The 17,573-nt window shown below is 37.1% G+C and overlaps 2 protein-coding genes across 2 annotated transcripts in view; both read right to left on the reverse strand.

The window, feature by feature from the left end:
• LOC141431865 (cilia- and flagella-associated protein 44-like) overlaps window positions 1-17,573 on the reverse strand; it is a 53,909-nt gene that overhangs the window by 15,811 nt on the left and 20,525 nt on the right.
• Window positions 1,390-16,518, reverse strand: LOC141431864 (digestive cysteine proteinase 1-like). Its single transcript, XM_074093142.1, has 14 exons — window positions 16,425-16,518; window positions 14,717-14,804; window positions 14,512-14,611; window positions 13,927-14,056; window positions 10,517-10,661; window positions 9,562-9,671; window positions 7,855-7,966; window positions 7,063-7,143; window positions 6,758-6,966; window positions 4,876-5,008; window positions 3,370-3,481; window positions 2,991-3,074; window positions 1,993-2,087; window positions 1,390-1,671 (listed from the first exon to the last, which is right to left on the reverse strand). Exons 1-14 carry the CDS (start codon window positions 16,471-16,473, stop codon window positions 1,485-1,487), a joined length of 1,635 nt encoding a protein of 544 aa, XP_073949243.1. The 5' UTR covers window positions 16,474-16,518; the 3' UTR covers window positions 1,390-1,484.

Genomic DNA, 17,573 nt, shown 5'->3' on the forward strand with positions numbered 1-17,573 from the left:
CTACACATTTTTAAAGAATACTGTATATGTGACGTGATACCCAATAAAATTATCTATGTAAAGTAAAAAATTCAGACTTCTATTTGTCAAGACAAAAGATTTATGAGATTTTGAATTTTATGTGTTTCATTGGTGGACACTTGACCCTACCCGACCCGATTTTTAGATTACTTCCTAATTTTCATCCTGGCTGTCCGTACGTCTGTCTGAGGCTTAGCTTAGAGACTGTTAGTGCCAGGAGTTGTATTTGTGCATGGAAATAATATTATATACTAAGCACCCGAACAAAATGGTAAAATAAAATCTTGCAAAAATATTTTCTTTAGGGTACCTATCTCCCTATACGTAGTGGGGATGATTTATTTTTCTCGTCTAAAACCCATACTGTGGGATATTGTTGGATAGATCTTTCCAAAAACGTCATAAATTATCGTACCTTTGGTAGAACAAGGGCAATAATTGTCTAAAAATAGAAAAATAAGAAAATAAAAAAGGAAATATGCACTTGTTTTACCGAAGGTACGTTTATGATCTTTTACGCTGTTTTAATGCGCATAATTAACTATCTTAAGTCTTGTTAATCTATTTAGCATTAAGTGCAATTTCTTCTTATATACCTATCCACCTATTCTACAAGCTAAACTACCGTTAATAATATTGGGTATTTACTGCATCTTAGGCAGTTGTCTCACCGCCGGCGAGGAAACGATTGGCTATCGACTATTTTCTCGCTCAAGAAACGAACAAAAGATATAAGATCCTGTGTGAGTAAAAGAGATATATATATTAATAGTTGATCGCTGGCGGTTCACACTGCCGGCGAGAACTCGCTCTTACATCTCGACAAGTGCCGACGATGAGCGAGAAGCGAGCAGAGCGAGTAACTAGAAACGAGTGGGCGAGCAGTGAAAAGCGAGTGTTCGAGCACGACGGGCGATTACTCGCTCTACTCGCTCGAGCCGGGCGGCCGCCAAGCTAACAGCGCTGAGAGAGTATCGCTGAGCTAGTTTTATAGCTCAGCGAGTCGCTCTTGTCGCTCAGCGAGTCGCTCAGCTCTTGTCGCTGCGACAAATGATGTAAGAGCGCGTTCTCGCCGGCAGTGTGAACCGCCAGCGATCAACTATTAATATATGTGTCTCTTTCACTCACACAGGATCTTTAATCTTTTGTTCGTTTCTTGAGCGAGAAAATAGTCGATAGCCAATCGTTTCCTCGCCGGCGGTGAGACAAGTGCCTTACTACGAAACCCTACACTGCGCGTGGTCCGACATGCTCTTGACCGGTAAACCAATAATTCATACCGGTCAGACTGGGGAAGGCAATTTAAGGATAGGGACAATGGATGATACTGAAGACCAATATCTTATGTTACGAAATAAAACACAAAAGTATTCACTTAATTTAATTTTCGCATTTTATTTTGTCCAAATAAAAAAGTAGAAGCTAAAAAAAAGGTTCTATTTTAATAGAACAACCGCTTATGATTACATCCTCACCGCTAGAGCGTAATTAGCAATACCACAGACATTATCCTTCATGTCGAGCCTCAGATATCCCTTTTCTCCCCATTGCTTGCCATAAGAGTTTTTGACGATCCAGAACTTTTGGCCGTTCTCTTTGCCGTACCCTATTATTACCACGGAATGTACACGCTTGTCAGGATTGGACGAGCTGAAAATAATCACATATTATATGAGAAAAGTAAGGAAAATTTTAGATCCAAATTCCTTAGAGTTCTGGGAAATGGGGAAGTTTGTTTGAAATTAATCCCCATTCGAGGGAAAGCTTAGATACAAAGTATATTTTTCGTATTCATATATTTGTGATGTTGTATTCCGTAAAAATGAATAAGAGTTGTAGGTATTAATAAAAAAAGTAAATAAATAAATTAATATTGTTGTGTCTTGTATTGTGAATAAATGTTTTTTTTTTCTTTCTTTCTTTATTGTAACACTTATAAGAATAAGGACGTTAAAAGATATTTAAACTTACCAATTCGAATCATTGTATATTCCGCTAGAGTAAAAATGTAAGGATCTGGTTAAGCTAATAGCGGCTATCATAGGTCCTTTCCTTCGTAACATTCTCTGAAATAAAACAAACTGTTTTTAAAAGGTTTTACAAAAAAATAGTTGTTGCCCGGAACTTCGTCTGCGAAGGATTCGTTTTTAGCGCCCGCGAGATCTTTACAATTTTCCTGGATAAAAACTATCCTTTGTCCTTTTAAGCAGTAGCGGCGTTAGGGCAGGGTGCGGTGGGGCGACCGCCCAGGGCGCCGGACTTAAAGGGGCGCCAGCCGCTCCTCAGGGTATCCTCTCGCTCATAGAGCGAAGCCTACTTAACCTATACCTTCTAGAAAATTTCCAGAAGTTGGGGGTGCCGTGGAATTCTTGCCCAGAGCGCACTTGGAATTGGAAGTGCTAAAACCGGCACTGCTTTTAAGGATCTCAAACTATCTTCATACAAAAAAGATGTTGCTCGCAACTTCACCTACGAATAATTAGTAGGTACCTATATCGCATGTCCGGGGGAACTTTACGATTTTCCAGGTTAAAACTATCCTACGTCCTTTTCAAGATCTCAAACTATCTCTATAAGTCCATACCAAAAAGCTGTTGCCCGCGAGTTCCATGACAAATTCGTTTACCGCTCACCCGGGACAATTTTTTAAAATTTCCGACATATAAACTATGCTACCTATGTCCTTCTCAGAGTCTAACACTCCATTTCAGATCATCCGTCCATTTCGCTGGTGGACGTCCTACGCTGCGCTTGCCGATCCGCGGTATCCACTCGAGAACTTTTCTAAGATAATGTTAGATTTCACAATAATTATAACGAAGAAGAAATACAGAACGCTCAAGTAGTGCCGAAAAGCATAAAATAAAAGTCACACCCAGCATGATCCTGCGTCGACCCACAGCGATAATGGTTCGATGTATCCGATAATTCATTAGTTAGAATACCTACATTATTTAGTAGGTACTTACTTTTACAATGCTGACATTTCTCGGAGCCTGTTCGAATCCCGAAATAGTTAAGAGTCGTGGCTGATCTTTGTCGCAATAACCCGCCTGAAAAATTTCAAAACTTATCACTCTAAGAAATACTCAAATATTACTAAACGAAAAATAAGGCACAAATTCGGCGGTGGATACCTCCGATCAACGATTAGTACTACTTTCATTTTAATTTCAATTTTCACGTACTTATTGTTTTAAATGGATTGAACGAAACCAAATTGCTGGTGGCTGATTGCTGCAGTATATCGCGGCATTTTTTGAAGGATGTTCAAGTCGATAATATGTATGCGGTACCTTATTGTCTTCTGGCTGATAATGGTGTTGATAATAACGAGCTTGTACTTACCATAGCCAAATAAGGACCATAATCTTTTTTGTAAAATATTCCGTATTCTCTAATCCAGTTCAAAGAATAATCAGGCTTCCCACCGTCACAGCCATGATTCGCAAATGATCCACTGGAACAAGATTTCAGTTCGTTATTATGATGATAATGATAGAGGCAACATTTTTATATAATCAGAAAGAGCGTCTACTGCACTATAAAATTTCATTAATTAGCGTAACAATTTATAACATTTTTCGTACATTTTTGTACTTGTTGTGTTTATATGAAGCCTTGAGTTTTGAAATAAATATTATTATTACCTTTATTTATTTTTTTATTCTTAGGATTAGGTTTTTATAATACTTATAAGAAGTAAAATACAGAAAAGTACATACAAAATAAAAATATTATAAAAACCTAAACTAGTTTGCCGCCGGTAACGGGGCAGGGCCCAAGCTACCGGTGGTCAGAGCCGCAGAGTGAGGAACCTCCGGACGATGCGTGCCGTGTCCAGAAGTACCGCCTTCTGTTTCTAGCCCTTGATCCAGCCATCTAGCGAGAGTCTTTTGAGATGTTGGTCGAGACTCTTCGCTATTAGGCCGTTTGCCTAAACGACTATCGGGACAATGCCCGTCGAGTCAACATCCCACATAGCAGTCACCTCGTGAGCCAAGTCAAGGTACTTGCTGAGTTTGTCCTTCTCGGCCTTCACGAGGTTCTCGTCATGTGGGATGGTGATGTCGACGAGCACTGCCTGGCGGTTTGATCGATCTGTCAGCACGATATCAGGTTTATTGGCTACAATAGTCCTGTCCGTGATGACAGATCGATCCCAATAGAGCGTGGCACGACCATTTTCGAGAACTGGCGCAGGGACATACCTATAATACGGCACCTCAGAGTCTACAAGGCCGTATCGAAGAGCAAGTTGCTGGTGGATAATCCTGGCTACTAAGTTATGTCTGTGCAAATACTCACCGTTAGCAAGATGAGAACAACCGGAGATAATATGCCTATATTATTATTATTATTATAGTGAAATAGATAGGAACTATCCCTCCGGTCGGTGACAGATTGATCATTGTTTTGTCGTAACTACGTGTAGTACCACCTTTTTTTAATTAGCATTCAATTTAGTACATTTTTCGTACATTTTTTTGATGGGAGTTTGAATTCCATACGACACCATGTCACCGCTAGAAAGTAATGATACCATGCGATGCATCAAATTTTTGTGGTCTTAGTAACTTTACTTACTGACGTTAATTTATTGCTATCGGTATTTGATAATTTTGAACTTGGAAAGCACATTGGAATGCTTTGTAAGCACGACCCAATTACGTAGAAGCTTTTAATTGCCACTGGCGTACATTAGTTTGTTAATGAATGACGTCCGGAATTCGAAACAAAAGATCGGTTTTCTTTTTCTTTCTGAATTGAACCTTCAATAAAAGAAGAAAACCGACGAGCCCTGAGCGAGATTAACATTCGAATTGTACTAGACACGTATTTTGTTGTTCTTACCCCCATGTGCAATCAATGATCGCTTGCTCGCTTAATTCTTCGAGATGTTGGAACCCGTTCCTTATGTAGGCGGCAGATTCTACCGCTGAAGCTACTGCAAAGGCGTAGCAGCTTCCACAGAGAGTTGTTTGATCTGTCAATCAAAAAAAGTATGCAAAATTTTATAACTCTGTCTTTTGTATTCGTGTTGATAGGTACAATTTTTTTTCCATTCATTATAGCCACTGTAGACCTCCAGTTTTTCATTTTCCCGTTTTTGTTTTTTCCATTGTGACACAAAAATTATCCATACAAATGTATGATTAATTTATCGTGAAATGGCGCCATTTCATGATATGCCTAAAAGTTGGTCAGGCATATCACGATGTGCCTGAGAAACAATACGGCAGATCGATTAGAGCAACGCATTCGTCGATATTCCTAGCTTTATACCGGGCACATCGTGATATTTTGAACATGAAACTACCGTGAGACTGACTCATATTAAATGATATTGTAACGGATAACTCACGTCTTAAACCGAGTTTAGCTCGACATGTTTCGTGCTATTTCGTAGCCCTTCTTCTTAGGAGCACGCGAACGCGACTCGGCGGCTGCCGCAACACGCACACTACGCGCCACCGCTCTGCTCGCGCGACTGCCCGACGAAGCTAACACCGGCGCACAACTACCCGCATTTTTATCGTCATTTTTATTGTCAATGTCTAATGTAGGGTAGCACACAACACTAACAACATCGCTCCGTAAAGGCACACACCAACCGATGACGCAGCACGAGTATATAACTGTATAATAACTGTTTTCTAACTCGGGAGTAGGTACCGACCAACCGCAATCCCGGTTAAAATTCGGATGACGACTAATCTCAATGGCTTCACGCACTTTCCGCGGAATGAAAAACTTTTCTCTCGCAAGTACCTGGACACCTTATCAAACCTGATGTAATGCGTCAAATCCGAGTCCATTGAATGCTCGAGAGCAGAGCCCCTGTCGTCCTGTTTCCTCATACTACGTATGTGCTCCGATACCCTAGTAGACACGTTAAGGTAAACGTCCACTTGTCGGTATCGTACGCATCGGACGCATCGCACGCAACGGATCGTAGTATTCTTTGTATAGAAATTCATATAAGTGCGTCCACCTGTCCGCATCGTAAGCATCGCACATTTCTATACAAAGCAACAAATCCGATACGTTCGAAGCGTACGATGCGGATATGTGGACGCCTACCTTTACGACCAGTCTCACCGATATAGCTCTTGCCACACGAACACGGAATCAATGCGGGTAGTTGTGCGCCGGTGTTAGCTTCGTCGGGCAGTCGCGCGAGCAGAGCGGTGGCGCGTAGTGTGCGTGTTGCGGCGTGCTCCTGAGAAGAAGGGCTACGAAATAGCCCGAAACATGTCAAGCTAAACTCGGTTTAAGACGTGAGTTATCCGTTACAATATCATTTAATACATTGCAATATGCTGAAAAAACGAAAAATTTAGGTACGACGAGCGAAGCGAGGAGTGGTTAGTATGAATTGTGACCACTAGGCACGAGCCGAGCGAGCGAAGCGAGCGTGCCACGGCAGCGACCGCGAAGTGCCAGAAACGATATGGCGGCGTTTTATGATATGCCTAGGAATTTCATGATCTGCCTAAACGTCACTAGGCAATCGTTAAACGGGGAGTTTTGAACGATATGGCGGATGTCCCTTAGCCAATTCATGAAATAGCGCCATTTCACGATATGCCTAGGGATTTCGTGATCTGGCGGATTTTACGATCGGCCGCCGACATATATATGACTTCTTTATAACATCTGCCTGGAGACTACCCTACTACCACTATTGTGGCCTCTCCCTACAGTTTTCTTTGTAATGATGTCTGACATTTACCTTTTACAGACGTGACAGCACCTGTGATCCTCCAATCTAAATAGCCTTTTGCGTTAATGTCGTCGTCCACAAATTCGCTATCTGAATCATAAAGTTCTGAGCTTATTTCTGTGCCTAGAAAAACAGACAACTCATCTTCGGTCGCATCAGCTAAGTGATTGACAGCAAGCTTGTATGAATTTTGTTGACGATTTATAGATTGAATATATCTGAAAATATATATTATTCAAAAATGATTAGTCTCTACAAATATCTTGCTATTGAAAAACATATCAACAGGTAGAACTAAAAAGTAACTCGCTTACCTCAAATTGTTTTTGAAAACTTGCAGTCTCATGAAATGTTCGTCTTTGGTTTTGTATTCTTTGTTATGTTTGAGTTTATATCTGAAAGCATTTTCACACATTATATTTTTAGTACCTGGGAAGCTTTGCTGGGGCTGATACTCGATAATACGCGTGTTCGATACAGCGCCATCTATAGTTCATCTGCTGAACTAGATAGCTTGCTAATTAATCAAAATGATCGATGCCCGTTGACATTCATGTACCTCAGCAGTTACAAAATAAAACACAAAATGTGGTGGCGCTAGTATCGCGCATCAATATAAATAAGGTTTTTAAGTTTGTTTGTCACTGTTCCATTGCAATCGGCTTCGGAGTAAAAAGTCCAAAAAACCAACCGGTCTCTCATTTCGGGCACCCAACTTTACAACGCGTTTTCCCAGAAATAAGACCAAGCTAGATCGATTTTTCATAACGTCATACCCGAAAACCCCCACATACTAAATTTCATCGAAATCGTTGGAGCCGCATCCGAGATTCTGATTCTATATAACAATTGCTCGTTTAAAGGTATTAGATTGATAGATTAGATAATTAGATACAATTATTTCTAGAAAAGTCACAATTAAATAAACATTGAACTCGAAAATATCCGAAGAAAAACCTTTAATGCGAAATTCATTAACGGTTAGTGATCGGCTGGGTTTGAAATTTGGAACAGATATTACGTGGTTTTTATGACAATTAAAGTACATTCCACAAAAAAACAGTCACTATTTATTTTTTTTTTTTAAAACCTATTGTAATACTTACATTTCAAAAGCTTTACTAGTTCTAGCATGCTCTAGATCAGGGTTTACAAGTTCCAAAATTGGATCGACAGCTTCATAACGAAGTTCACTTTCATATAATGGGCATTTTAAATCTGAAAAGATAGCATCTCTATCAGTCACACGTTATAATCAATTTGTTTTTGGTACAAGTTTTTTTTTCCATTTTACACACAGAACAAATAATATAAAAGGAAATTAAATGTTCTCGTTTATATTTCTTTCCAAAATCGAAGACCCCACTGTTCCGCCTCTTCCGGAGTCAATAAGCACACAATTTTTTCGAGTTATCAATCTTTTTTTTTAATCATTCTCTGAAATAACCCATTTTACAAGCTTTTATTTAGTTTCACCTGTCCCGTTGTCTGTCTGTTTGTCTGTCTGTCTGTAATCAAATCTTGCAAGTTAAATTTGACCAACTTCCAGTAGTCAGTTAACTTGAAATTTGGAATACTTATGTAAATTGCGTGACAATACAATAATCTGGTAGTGGCATCCTGGTAGTCCAGCCAGGATCGTCTCCGCAGGACGGAACTCTTCAACGGTTAATGGCAACGTGAAATTTGGTATGCAAATGTAGTTTGGGGTGACAATACAAGTACAGCCAACAAACAGCAAAAAAAGCTTTTATTAATAATTAAATTTATGGTTTTATGGTTAAGCAGTTAAATGCTGGAGCTGGAAAATAACTAAATAAGCATACGAGGGTATTACGTGCGGGCTCTTTTGTGACTAGCGTGAAATCTGTGTTCCTTTTATGTTACTAATAAGTGAGTTTACACCACAAGCTAACATAATAAGTATCGGAATAGAAAACACAAGAGGAAACGAAATGAGACCCGGTACCTAAATTCGAATATAATTGACATGTATGATTTGATTACCTACTATTGGTTAATTTAAATATCGGCGTAAATTCTATGCATTTTTTTACATTTTAATTTATTTGTCTTTTTTTGTTTGTAATTATGTATCTTGCAAATTTAAGCATGGTTTTTGTTTAAAGCTTTGGCATGCCTGATCGCTGAACATTATTGTGGATCACTAATAATAATGCACTTAATCAACTATATTTTTGTACCATGTGTTCCGAGCTTTACGGTGAAGGAAAACATCGTGATGAAACCTGCACAACAAAACTGCGAAGCAATTCAACGGTGTGTGTGAAGTTCCCAATCCGCACTGGGCCCGCGTGGGAACTAGGTACTGCCCAAGCCCTCTCATTCCGTGAGGAGGCCTGTGCCCTGCAGTGGGACGTATATAGGCTGGGATGATGATGTTCCGTGAATAAACGACTCATTCATTGAACTCTATGCAAAAGCATTTAGATTCAACACAACAGAATACATGGCTATAGAACTACCTACCGGATGCTACTTAGTTAATTAGTTTTTTTGAAAAAATGTGGCTTTGTCCATCGGAGGAAAATTTTGTCAGTGTCTAGTAAATTCTATAAAACGAAATATTATTATGAGAAGTAATAGTGGATGAACAATGACAGCGTGAATCCCGAATGCTACTTAAAATATCAAATTTAAATTAGACACGCAGAAATTGTCATATAACTACGCTGAGTTGAACATTATTTATGATCAACGTGTCTCGTAAACATGCCATTTCCTCTTGTTTTTTTTTTATTTCGTGTTAATGGCGGTTAATGGTGAGTTGGCATTGATGCCATCAAGCTTACCGGTTGGTAAATTAAATACTGTAGAGTCAGGTTGGTCCAGAGTAAAGTTGGCGTAGTCATGTTGCATAAAATCAAGCTCTCTGTCTCCTTGTAGCAGCCGATACTCGTGTCTTAAAAACGAATACACAGATGGTAAAATATTTTGGCATAAACGTGCATAATTATTGTTATAGGTAGAGTCATTTACGATGACGCGTGCCGTGGTTCTTATTACAATGTCATAAATGTCTAATTTTGACAAAATCACGCGTCTTCGTGAATGGCAATAGGTATAATTGCAGTTACGAAAATTACGTAAGGTGACCTTTACGACAGCAAAAGAAAGATATTTGAATAGAGTAGTACATAAAAGAGTATCTAAGTTTGTGAGAAAGAAAATATTTGACAATAAACAGATATAGTCAGCAAAAAAACTTTAACAAATAAAAAGACAATGTTTTGACTTTCCATTGACCTGTGATTTTGAAATTTGTTGATAATCTTATAATATTTATTACTACTTATACACCTAGTTACAACTATAGTTACCAATATTACAATAATAAATTGGATTTTCCCTTTCAAATTTTTCATTTTTTTAAAGTCGATTAATATGATTCCACGTTTCGTATATTTTGCTTAAAATCTGGGCTTTGTTAACAGTGGATATCTACTTATATATATCACCGAAATCGTACTGTGTTTTGTCAACCTTTTGTAATACCCTCAGTGCGCGAGTAGGTACGACTCACACTAAGCCCGTTTAAATTTATTAAAACCTTCACAGTCCCATCCTTTCGCTATAGTCATAGGTTGATAAGTCCGTGCATTACAGGTAATGCACAAATGTACAGAAACATCCAGTTCTGACGTCACGTTGACGTGGCAGAACTAATTTGATGGTGCATTACATGTAATGCACGGACAGTTAAAGCGTTAGAATGCTTAAGTAAATCAATTTGCTTCATTTACTCACCTTATAGGTATCCACACTTTACTGTTACCGCTTATAATGCTTTTGGTGAGGGTCCAGACTCTGTGGTCGACTGTCACATCATACTCCGTGCTCTTAGCTCTGTATACCCATTTATTAGTCTTGACATTGTTCAGTGATTCTTTGCCTGTCGGAATAATTATACGATAAATAAATAAATATCATGGGACACTATGACACCAATTGACCTAGTCCCAAACTAAGCAAAGCTTGCTTGTACTATGTATACTAGCAATAAATCCATACTAATATTATAAATGCGAAAGTAACTCTGTCTGTCTGTTACGCTTTCACGCCAAAACCGCTGAACCGATTTTGATGAAATTTGGTACAGAGATAGAATAGACCTTGGGAAAGAACAAAGGCTATCTTTTATCGCGAAAAAGAGGCTTTAAGGGGTTGAAATAGGGGGTGAAAGTTTATATGGTGGAAGTTCGTCACTGTCGAAGATAAAACCATGAAACTTGCCATTTAAGCACTTAATAAGAAATAATTCGGTATTTGTTTGAGCTTTATCGAAAATTGAGGGAATGAAATAGGGGATGGAATTTTATATGGAAGATCGTCATTGTCGAAGATAAATCGATGGTTCTTTATGAAACTTGGCATTTGGGCACGTGATTAGAGATAAATAGATATTTGTTCGCGCGATTTTTAAAATTCTTCCTGTGAGGGGGGTGAAATAGGGGATGAAAATTTATATATGGAAGATCGTCATTGTCGAAGATAAATCGATGGTTCTTTATGAAACTTGGCATTTAGGCACTTGATAAGAGATAAATAGATATTTGTTCGCGCGTTTTTAAAAATTCTTCCTGTGTGGGGGTGAAATAGGGGATGAAAGCTTATATGAAGGTCGTGCATTGTCAAAGATAAATCGATGGTTCTTTATGAAACGTGGCATTTGGGCACTTATAAAAAATAAATAGGTATTTGTTCAAGCGTTTTTGAAAATTTTACCTGCGAGAGGATGAAATAGGGGATGAAAATTTATATGTAACGTCGTCATTATCACAGATAAAGCGATGAATCTTTGTTTAGGTATTCGATAAGAACTAAAAAAAAACCGATTAAATTCGACGCGCATCAAGGGTTCCGTACGTAGGTATTTATGAATAGCCAGTGTTAGTAGAGCCTATTCTAAGCTCATAAGCAAAATGTACACAATGTGGGGTCATTTTAGATGGCTTATTGACATAGACAGTCGGACATGAAAAATAATGATTTTCAGTCTTTTCTTATTTATTTTGCTAAAAGGGCAAAAAAATTGCTATAAGAGCTACCTTTATACAAAATTCCAAATTTCTAGGACAGCCGGTAGTACCCTATAACTTTTTCTGTGGCGATTTGTACATGGAAACACCTTTTTAATGACTGTAGCTTTTGATTGCGTTGACTTAGAAGTTCGATTTTTTCACATCTTCCCGGACTATTGACCTGACCTGAGTTTAGGGTTTTAATTTTAACTCGATACATACTCCGCGCGTTTACGGGATAAAGGGTCTTGAGAGACAGATGGGCGGACTGACAGCAAAGTGGTCCTATAAGGGTTTCAAGTTTTTTCCTTTTGAGGTACGGAACCCTAAAAAACATTTGTTCTGGCTCTTTTCACATTTCGACATTTTACATACTTGAAAATATGGGGATGAAAGTTCGTAAGGAATTCCAAACAAATTTACTAGGTACCTATATTCATCGGAAATATATGTAGCTATGCTTAGTAAGAATACCGTCTTAATTATAATCCTACCCCCCCTAACTACAATAAAAGACGTAAGAGTTCACTATGAAGAATTAGTCCTTTTGTGTTGGCGGGGTAGAATACACGTCGTATTGCTAAAATGTGGCTACCCGCAAAAAATTTATGTTTTAACAAAGAATGGAAGACCAAACAAAAATTAGTTTAGATATAAAGCAATGTATTAAAATAGGTTATTTTCGGTAAACCATAGAAGTTTATATGTGCTATTAGGTATTGGCAGAATAGGTACCCTAAATAAATTATATACTTTCCAAAGTTACTATTCCACGCGGACGAAGTCGCGGGCAAAAGCTAGTTATTGAATAATATCGGGAGTAAGCAACGTTAGCTTATACTTTTGCAAAATGTTAATTATGTGACGCAATCCCTTTGGCCACTTTGGAAACTAAAGGTTCGAAACCAGTTTAGAAAACAGAATTATTTTTCTTTTTCGGAAACCTGGTTTCAAATGAAAAAAAATAATTCTGTTTTCTAAACTGGTTTCCCATACAGAATACAGAACTTTATTATGAAACTCATTCACAAATTTCAATTTCCCAATTTTAATCGACACAGAAACATATAGGTAGGTATAGGTTATGTTAAGTTTACATCGGCCCGAAGGGCCAAAACTACACAAAAGTAGCTCACGCGGAGCTCCGTCAACACTGTCTGTGTCAATTCTGACTGGAAAAAACGCTACTGTCAAAATAAGCTTCAATAAAAAACCAGAAGTCGATCACTGGTCCTAGTTTCATGCAAGAACAAAAAGTATTCGTTCGTAACTGGTTTCGTATAAGAACCAAATAGTTTTCGTTCGCAACCGGTTTCGAACAAGACCGAAAAAGTTTTCTTCTGCAACTGGTTAGGAAACTCTGGTTACGTATGCGGCCGAAGGGTCCGCAATTAAGTGGTGGTTTTGTTTTGATAATAGTTTGTAGGAATACTTTCTATGAACGATTTGATTACCATTAATTTTGACATTATAGATGGTTTCACCAGAGCTGACATGAATGACGCATGTACTGATGTGCCAAACAAAACTTTCCAAACTTGCGGAATTTTTCTAGTAGGAAAATTTTGGAAACTTCCCAATTTCGTATGGCGGTTAAAACTCCGTTTCACTAACATAAATTTTCCTAGTGAAAATTTTCAGAAATTTCCGAGAACTTTTCCAACTTCTTTGAAACTTTCCTTAAATTGCACATTAGTCACATTTATAGAATGAGTGATTTCGTTATAATTACGGAAAGATTTTCTTTTGTTTAATTGAGTATCTGTATACTGTCACTATTGTACCGTTTTTTGTCAAACTTAAAACCTAAAACTGCTAAAAGTGGCTCCGAAGCGGTAACGTTTCGTGTGCTCTGCCTACCCCATTTGGGAATCCAGGAGTGATGTTTGTGTGTGTAAGTAAGTATGGGGTTTTTTTATTATTCCAGAAATATTAATAAATCACCATTTTTATTAACCAACTCGTATACATTAGGTAGGAGGCCCAGGTCCATGTATAGAGTCCACAAAGTATTACCACTTGTCCACATTGACAAACAAGTGTTAGGTATTACTTTCCTTCAATACATTCGTACCTACTAAATCTTGTGATTCGACCTATAACTTCCGTCCAGATATAAAAACTATAATAACTCACCCACAAATGATAAACGTCCAGATAGGGGTAAATAGGTCTTGCGTAGCACGGAGCTTACCAAGCGGGAGTCAGCTTGCAGCTCATGACAGACCTCTTTATTCAGGTACGAACCCGTCGATTCAGGGTTTATCTGTAAAAGTAATAATAGCCTGTATAAAATGGCCTAACCTTAAAATTTCTGCGATTGAAAAAAAACCGTTATTGATAATAGTTAGGCAAATTTCTATCTGTCCTCTTCGGGTAGCAATTTTATAGATGTAAACTGTCTGTTAGTTCACTTTTGCAATAAGTCAATGAACTACAAAAAATATGCAGACTATAGCTTGCATCTGTGGCTTTCCTTCTGTTAAAAAAGCTCGCAATTCGTCTAATGTCTTGTCTGCATTTTACACGTAAAGGGACTCTATGCTAAATTTCAGCTTTCTACGTCCATGGGCTTCAGCTGGCCCTTATAGTTTGTCAGAAGTTTAATTATTTGAGTAGTTTTAATTTACACTAAGAAGAAGATAATTAAACGGTCGAATCAAGATACAATATTATTTTTACAATAAACTAAACAGCGAGATTAAACAACGTCTCACCTACCGAGTAATACGTAGTTTCATTATTAACGCTCTGTTTTCTAAATATTTTTGTCATGCCATTATAAAAATCAAATCTGTAATTTTCAGTTTCACCATCGGCCCTGAAAGTTAACAATTAAATTTAAAAATATTAGAAAGTAGTACTTTCAATATTATAATTTTATAAATTACGCTCAGAAAACAGCGAAATTTTCATAAATACATACCAAACTTCGTACGGTTCTGTTATATTAGCCGATGGTATTTTCAGTACGGCCCTGAAGTGATAAGTTTCAGGCCACAATAGTGTGGCTCCTAAAAAAATCAAACACTGTTAAATGCTGTTAAGTACGATTCGCCACAATTTCACGATAACAAGTTAAATAAATATTTAAACTACTTACACTTAAAGTAATTAGAAAGCGGAACGAAAAAGTAGGTAATTATTATGCGGATGAAAAACGGACTGAAATTTCTCAATTTCTAATACAAAATTGTTGCCATGTTGACGACAAAAATGTGACAGTTACAAAGGAAATGGCACCTTAATTCCATTTCTGCTCTTTGCACGATATGGGTCACAAGCTTTAAGCCATACTACATACATACGACATACTACACAGTAATTATATATTTTTCACTTCTCATGCTCGTAAAGTTGGTGTTTATGCTGGATCTAGGCGACATAAAATGACTTTTTATGCACTAGTGAATAAAATAAAATCTTCTTCTAAAACCAAGGTAATTAGGTGTCAACAGCCACAAACAAAGAAGTTTCTTTATATTTTTTAATACATTTTTTATTTATATTAAACTAAAAATCAATCAAAATAAATCACTAAAACTAAAAAAAATATAATTATATAGTAATGCATGAAAAATAAAATTTACATAGTGAGTGAACAATTGTTTTCACTGTTGCTATTTCATTTCCTCGCCATCGAAGTGAAAAGCAGAGTGTAAAACTCGAGCATTAAATCCATTTTCCCCTCGACGTGTCTATCCATGGCTATATGAACGTCTTGGGTAAAATGGCTCGTTTTATGCTCTTGTTGTTTGTTGTTGTTACTATTTTTCTACAGGACATAGACAGTTTTCTATGAGTGATGTTCTAGACTGGCTGACCTTTGACTTTTTGTTTATTTTACATTTTTATTTGTCTACCCGTGACCATGACGATAGAACAAGCGTTTAAATTGGAGCTCAAAAGGTAGAATAAGTATTCGCAGTCTACAACCCCGTCGAAAATATGATGTGTTTGCCGTCTTAATTCACATACTTGCTTGTAAAAATTGGAATTTGCGCAAGTATAATGAGGGCTATCGTTTTTTGTCTTTCTAGATGGCACTACTGTTGCGTGAGGTTTTTAGTGTGGCTTTCAAAGTCTGCTATTAAAAAGAACACAGTAAAAATAAAATTCCTTTATAAATATATACAGGGTCCAGCTCGACATCCACATCCTGTCATGTGACGCTCCTATTTTCGGATCGATGCACGCCCCGTAACGCATAATTGCCATAATTAATTTCAGGTAATGCAAAATATTCACAAAATTATAAATAAACCCGTGTAGCTCACCCAAAAACTATGAGATTTGACATTTCGGAGACCTCACGCTACACTAGCGCCTCTAGCGGCGAATTCATACGCGATAGCCCTCATTGAGCATTTAGACGAACCCATACATAAGGTACATTAGGTACATCATGATCAAGAGATACTTGAATTTAATTGCGTATGCCGTAGAAAAACAAGTCATTCATACGTTTCACCGCTCATTAATAAATTTGTAACAGATATGTGATGTTGTTCTTGTTTATTCGGTCAGAACAAACAGAGATATCATCACTGATATCTGTCACATAAATCTTATAAAAGTTATCAATGAGAAGTGAAACAGGCCTTTAATTTGATAAATATTTTATTTTCACTTACCAGCGTAGTGAACTCCAAACAGACACAGTACAACTCTTGAATAACTCATACTGCGGGTTACGAAACTTAAATAAAAAACACAATTCAAAATGTACCGTTTTATAGGGAGTTCTATCGTAAAAAGTTCTGATTAGTTAGTGATAAGCTTCGTTATGTTAAAAATATAAATTATGATAAACTTAATTGAGAAGAGGTGAAGTGAAAATCGATTTATGCGGCAATAGGTTTCGTAACAACAAAATAACTGAAACAGCACGGGATTGGCTTCGGCTTTCACAAAATGGGCTTTAATTCGAAAATAATTTTACTAAAATGAAAATTGTTAGACCAGTTACAAATAAAAGTCATATAAATATAAGAAACACTCAAAGGCACCAAAGAAGCCTTTAATAACAAGCGGCAACATGTTACAAGTTTACTAACTCGATTTACTTTTTAATTATCCACCAGATAAACTTTTGTCTTTTGTGATTTTTTTTTTGTTTTCAGACGATCGTAGTTGTTTAGTAATTTGATGATATAGGTTATATAGGTTTTCGTGTTGTGATTAAAGCTACGCAACCCTAAAAACCATTGAATTCGTGAACTTTCAAGTTCATGAATTCAGTGTTTCAGTCTAAAATTTAGTTCATTATTTTTATCAACTTTCAATATTTAGGTCATTGGCTAATGAAGGTATCATTAAATTGTAACTAAGTAATTATTTTGTAACTAATTAATAGGTTATTTTAAATAACTTTCATTAGCAAGTTCATTTACCTCGTAATGGAATTAAACCATTTCAATTAAATTTAAGAATAGGGCATATTAGGTAAAGCTCTGCGCAGGGGGCGACACTAGCACAAACCGTATAGAAATCGCCATGACAACGTCAGTTCTCTTTATATTATGTCGCCATGACGGATCATGACCAAAGAGTATTATTAATACCTATAGAAATCATGACATATTTATAAGTAACAAAATAAATGATATTTACATCGATAGAAGTGATAGAGCTATATTTTCAAAAATTTAATTGAAATAACATGATATTACGGCATCCTACGGAAATTTAAGATACTCAAAACCATAAACATATAGTATATGCTAGTGCTGCACTCTGACGAGATAAAAATGCAGTAATATTCCCTATTGAGATTAGGTATA

Source organism: Choristoneura fumiferana, chromosome 10 (genome assembly GCF_025370935.1).
Source record: "Choristoneura fumiferana chromosome 10, NRCan_CFum_1, whole genome shotgun sequence".
In the NCBI taxonomy this organism is placed as follows: Eukaryota; Metazoa; Arthropoda; class Insecta; order Lepidoptera; family Tortricidae; genus Choristoneura; species Choristoneura fumiferana.

Coding starts and splice junctions, on each gene's coding strand:
- LOC141431864 (XM_074093142.1), bottom strand. CDS start 16,473: ATGAGTTATTCAAGAGTTGTACTGTGTCTGTTTGGAGTTCACTACGCT. Junction 10,662..13,926: donor TGGACGTTTATCATTTGTGG/GTGAGTTATTAT, acceptor TTATTCCGACAG/GCAAAGAATCACTGAACAAT. Junction 1,672..1,992: donor ATATACAATGATTCGAATTG/GTAAGTTTAAAT, acceptor GATTATTTTCAG/CTCGTCCAATCCTGACAAGC.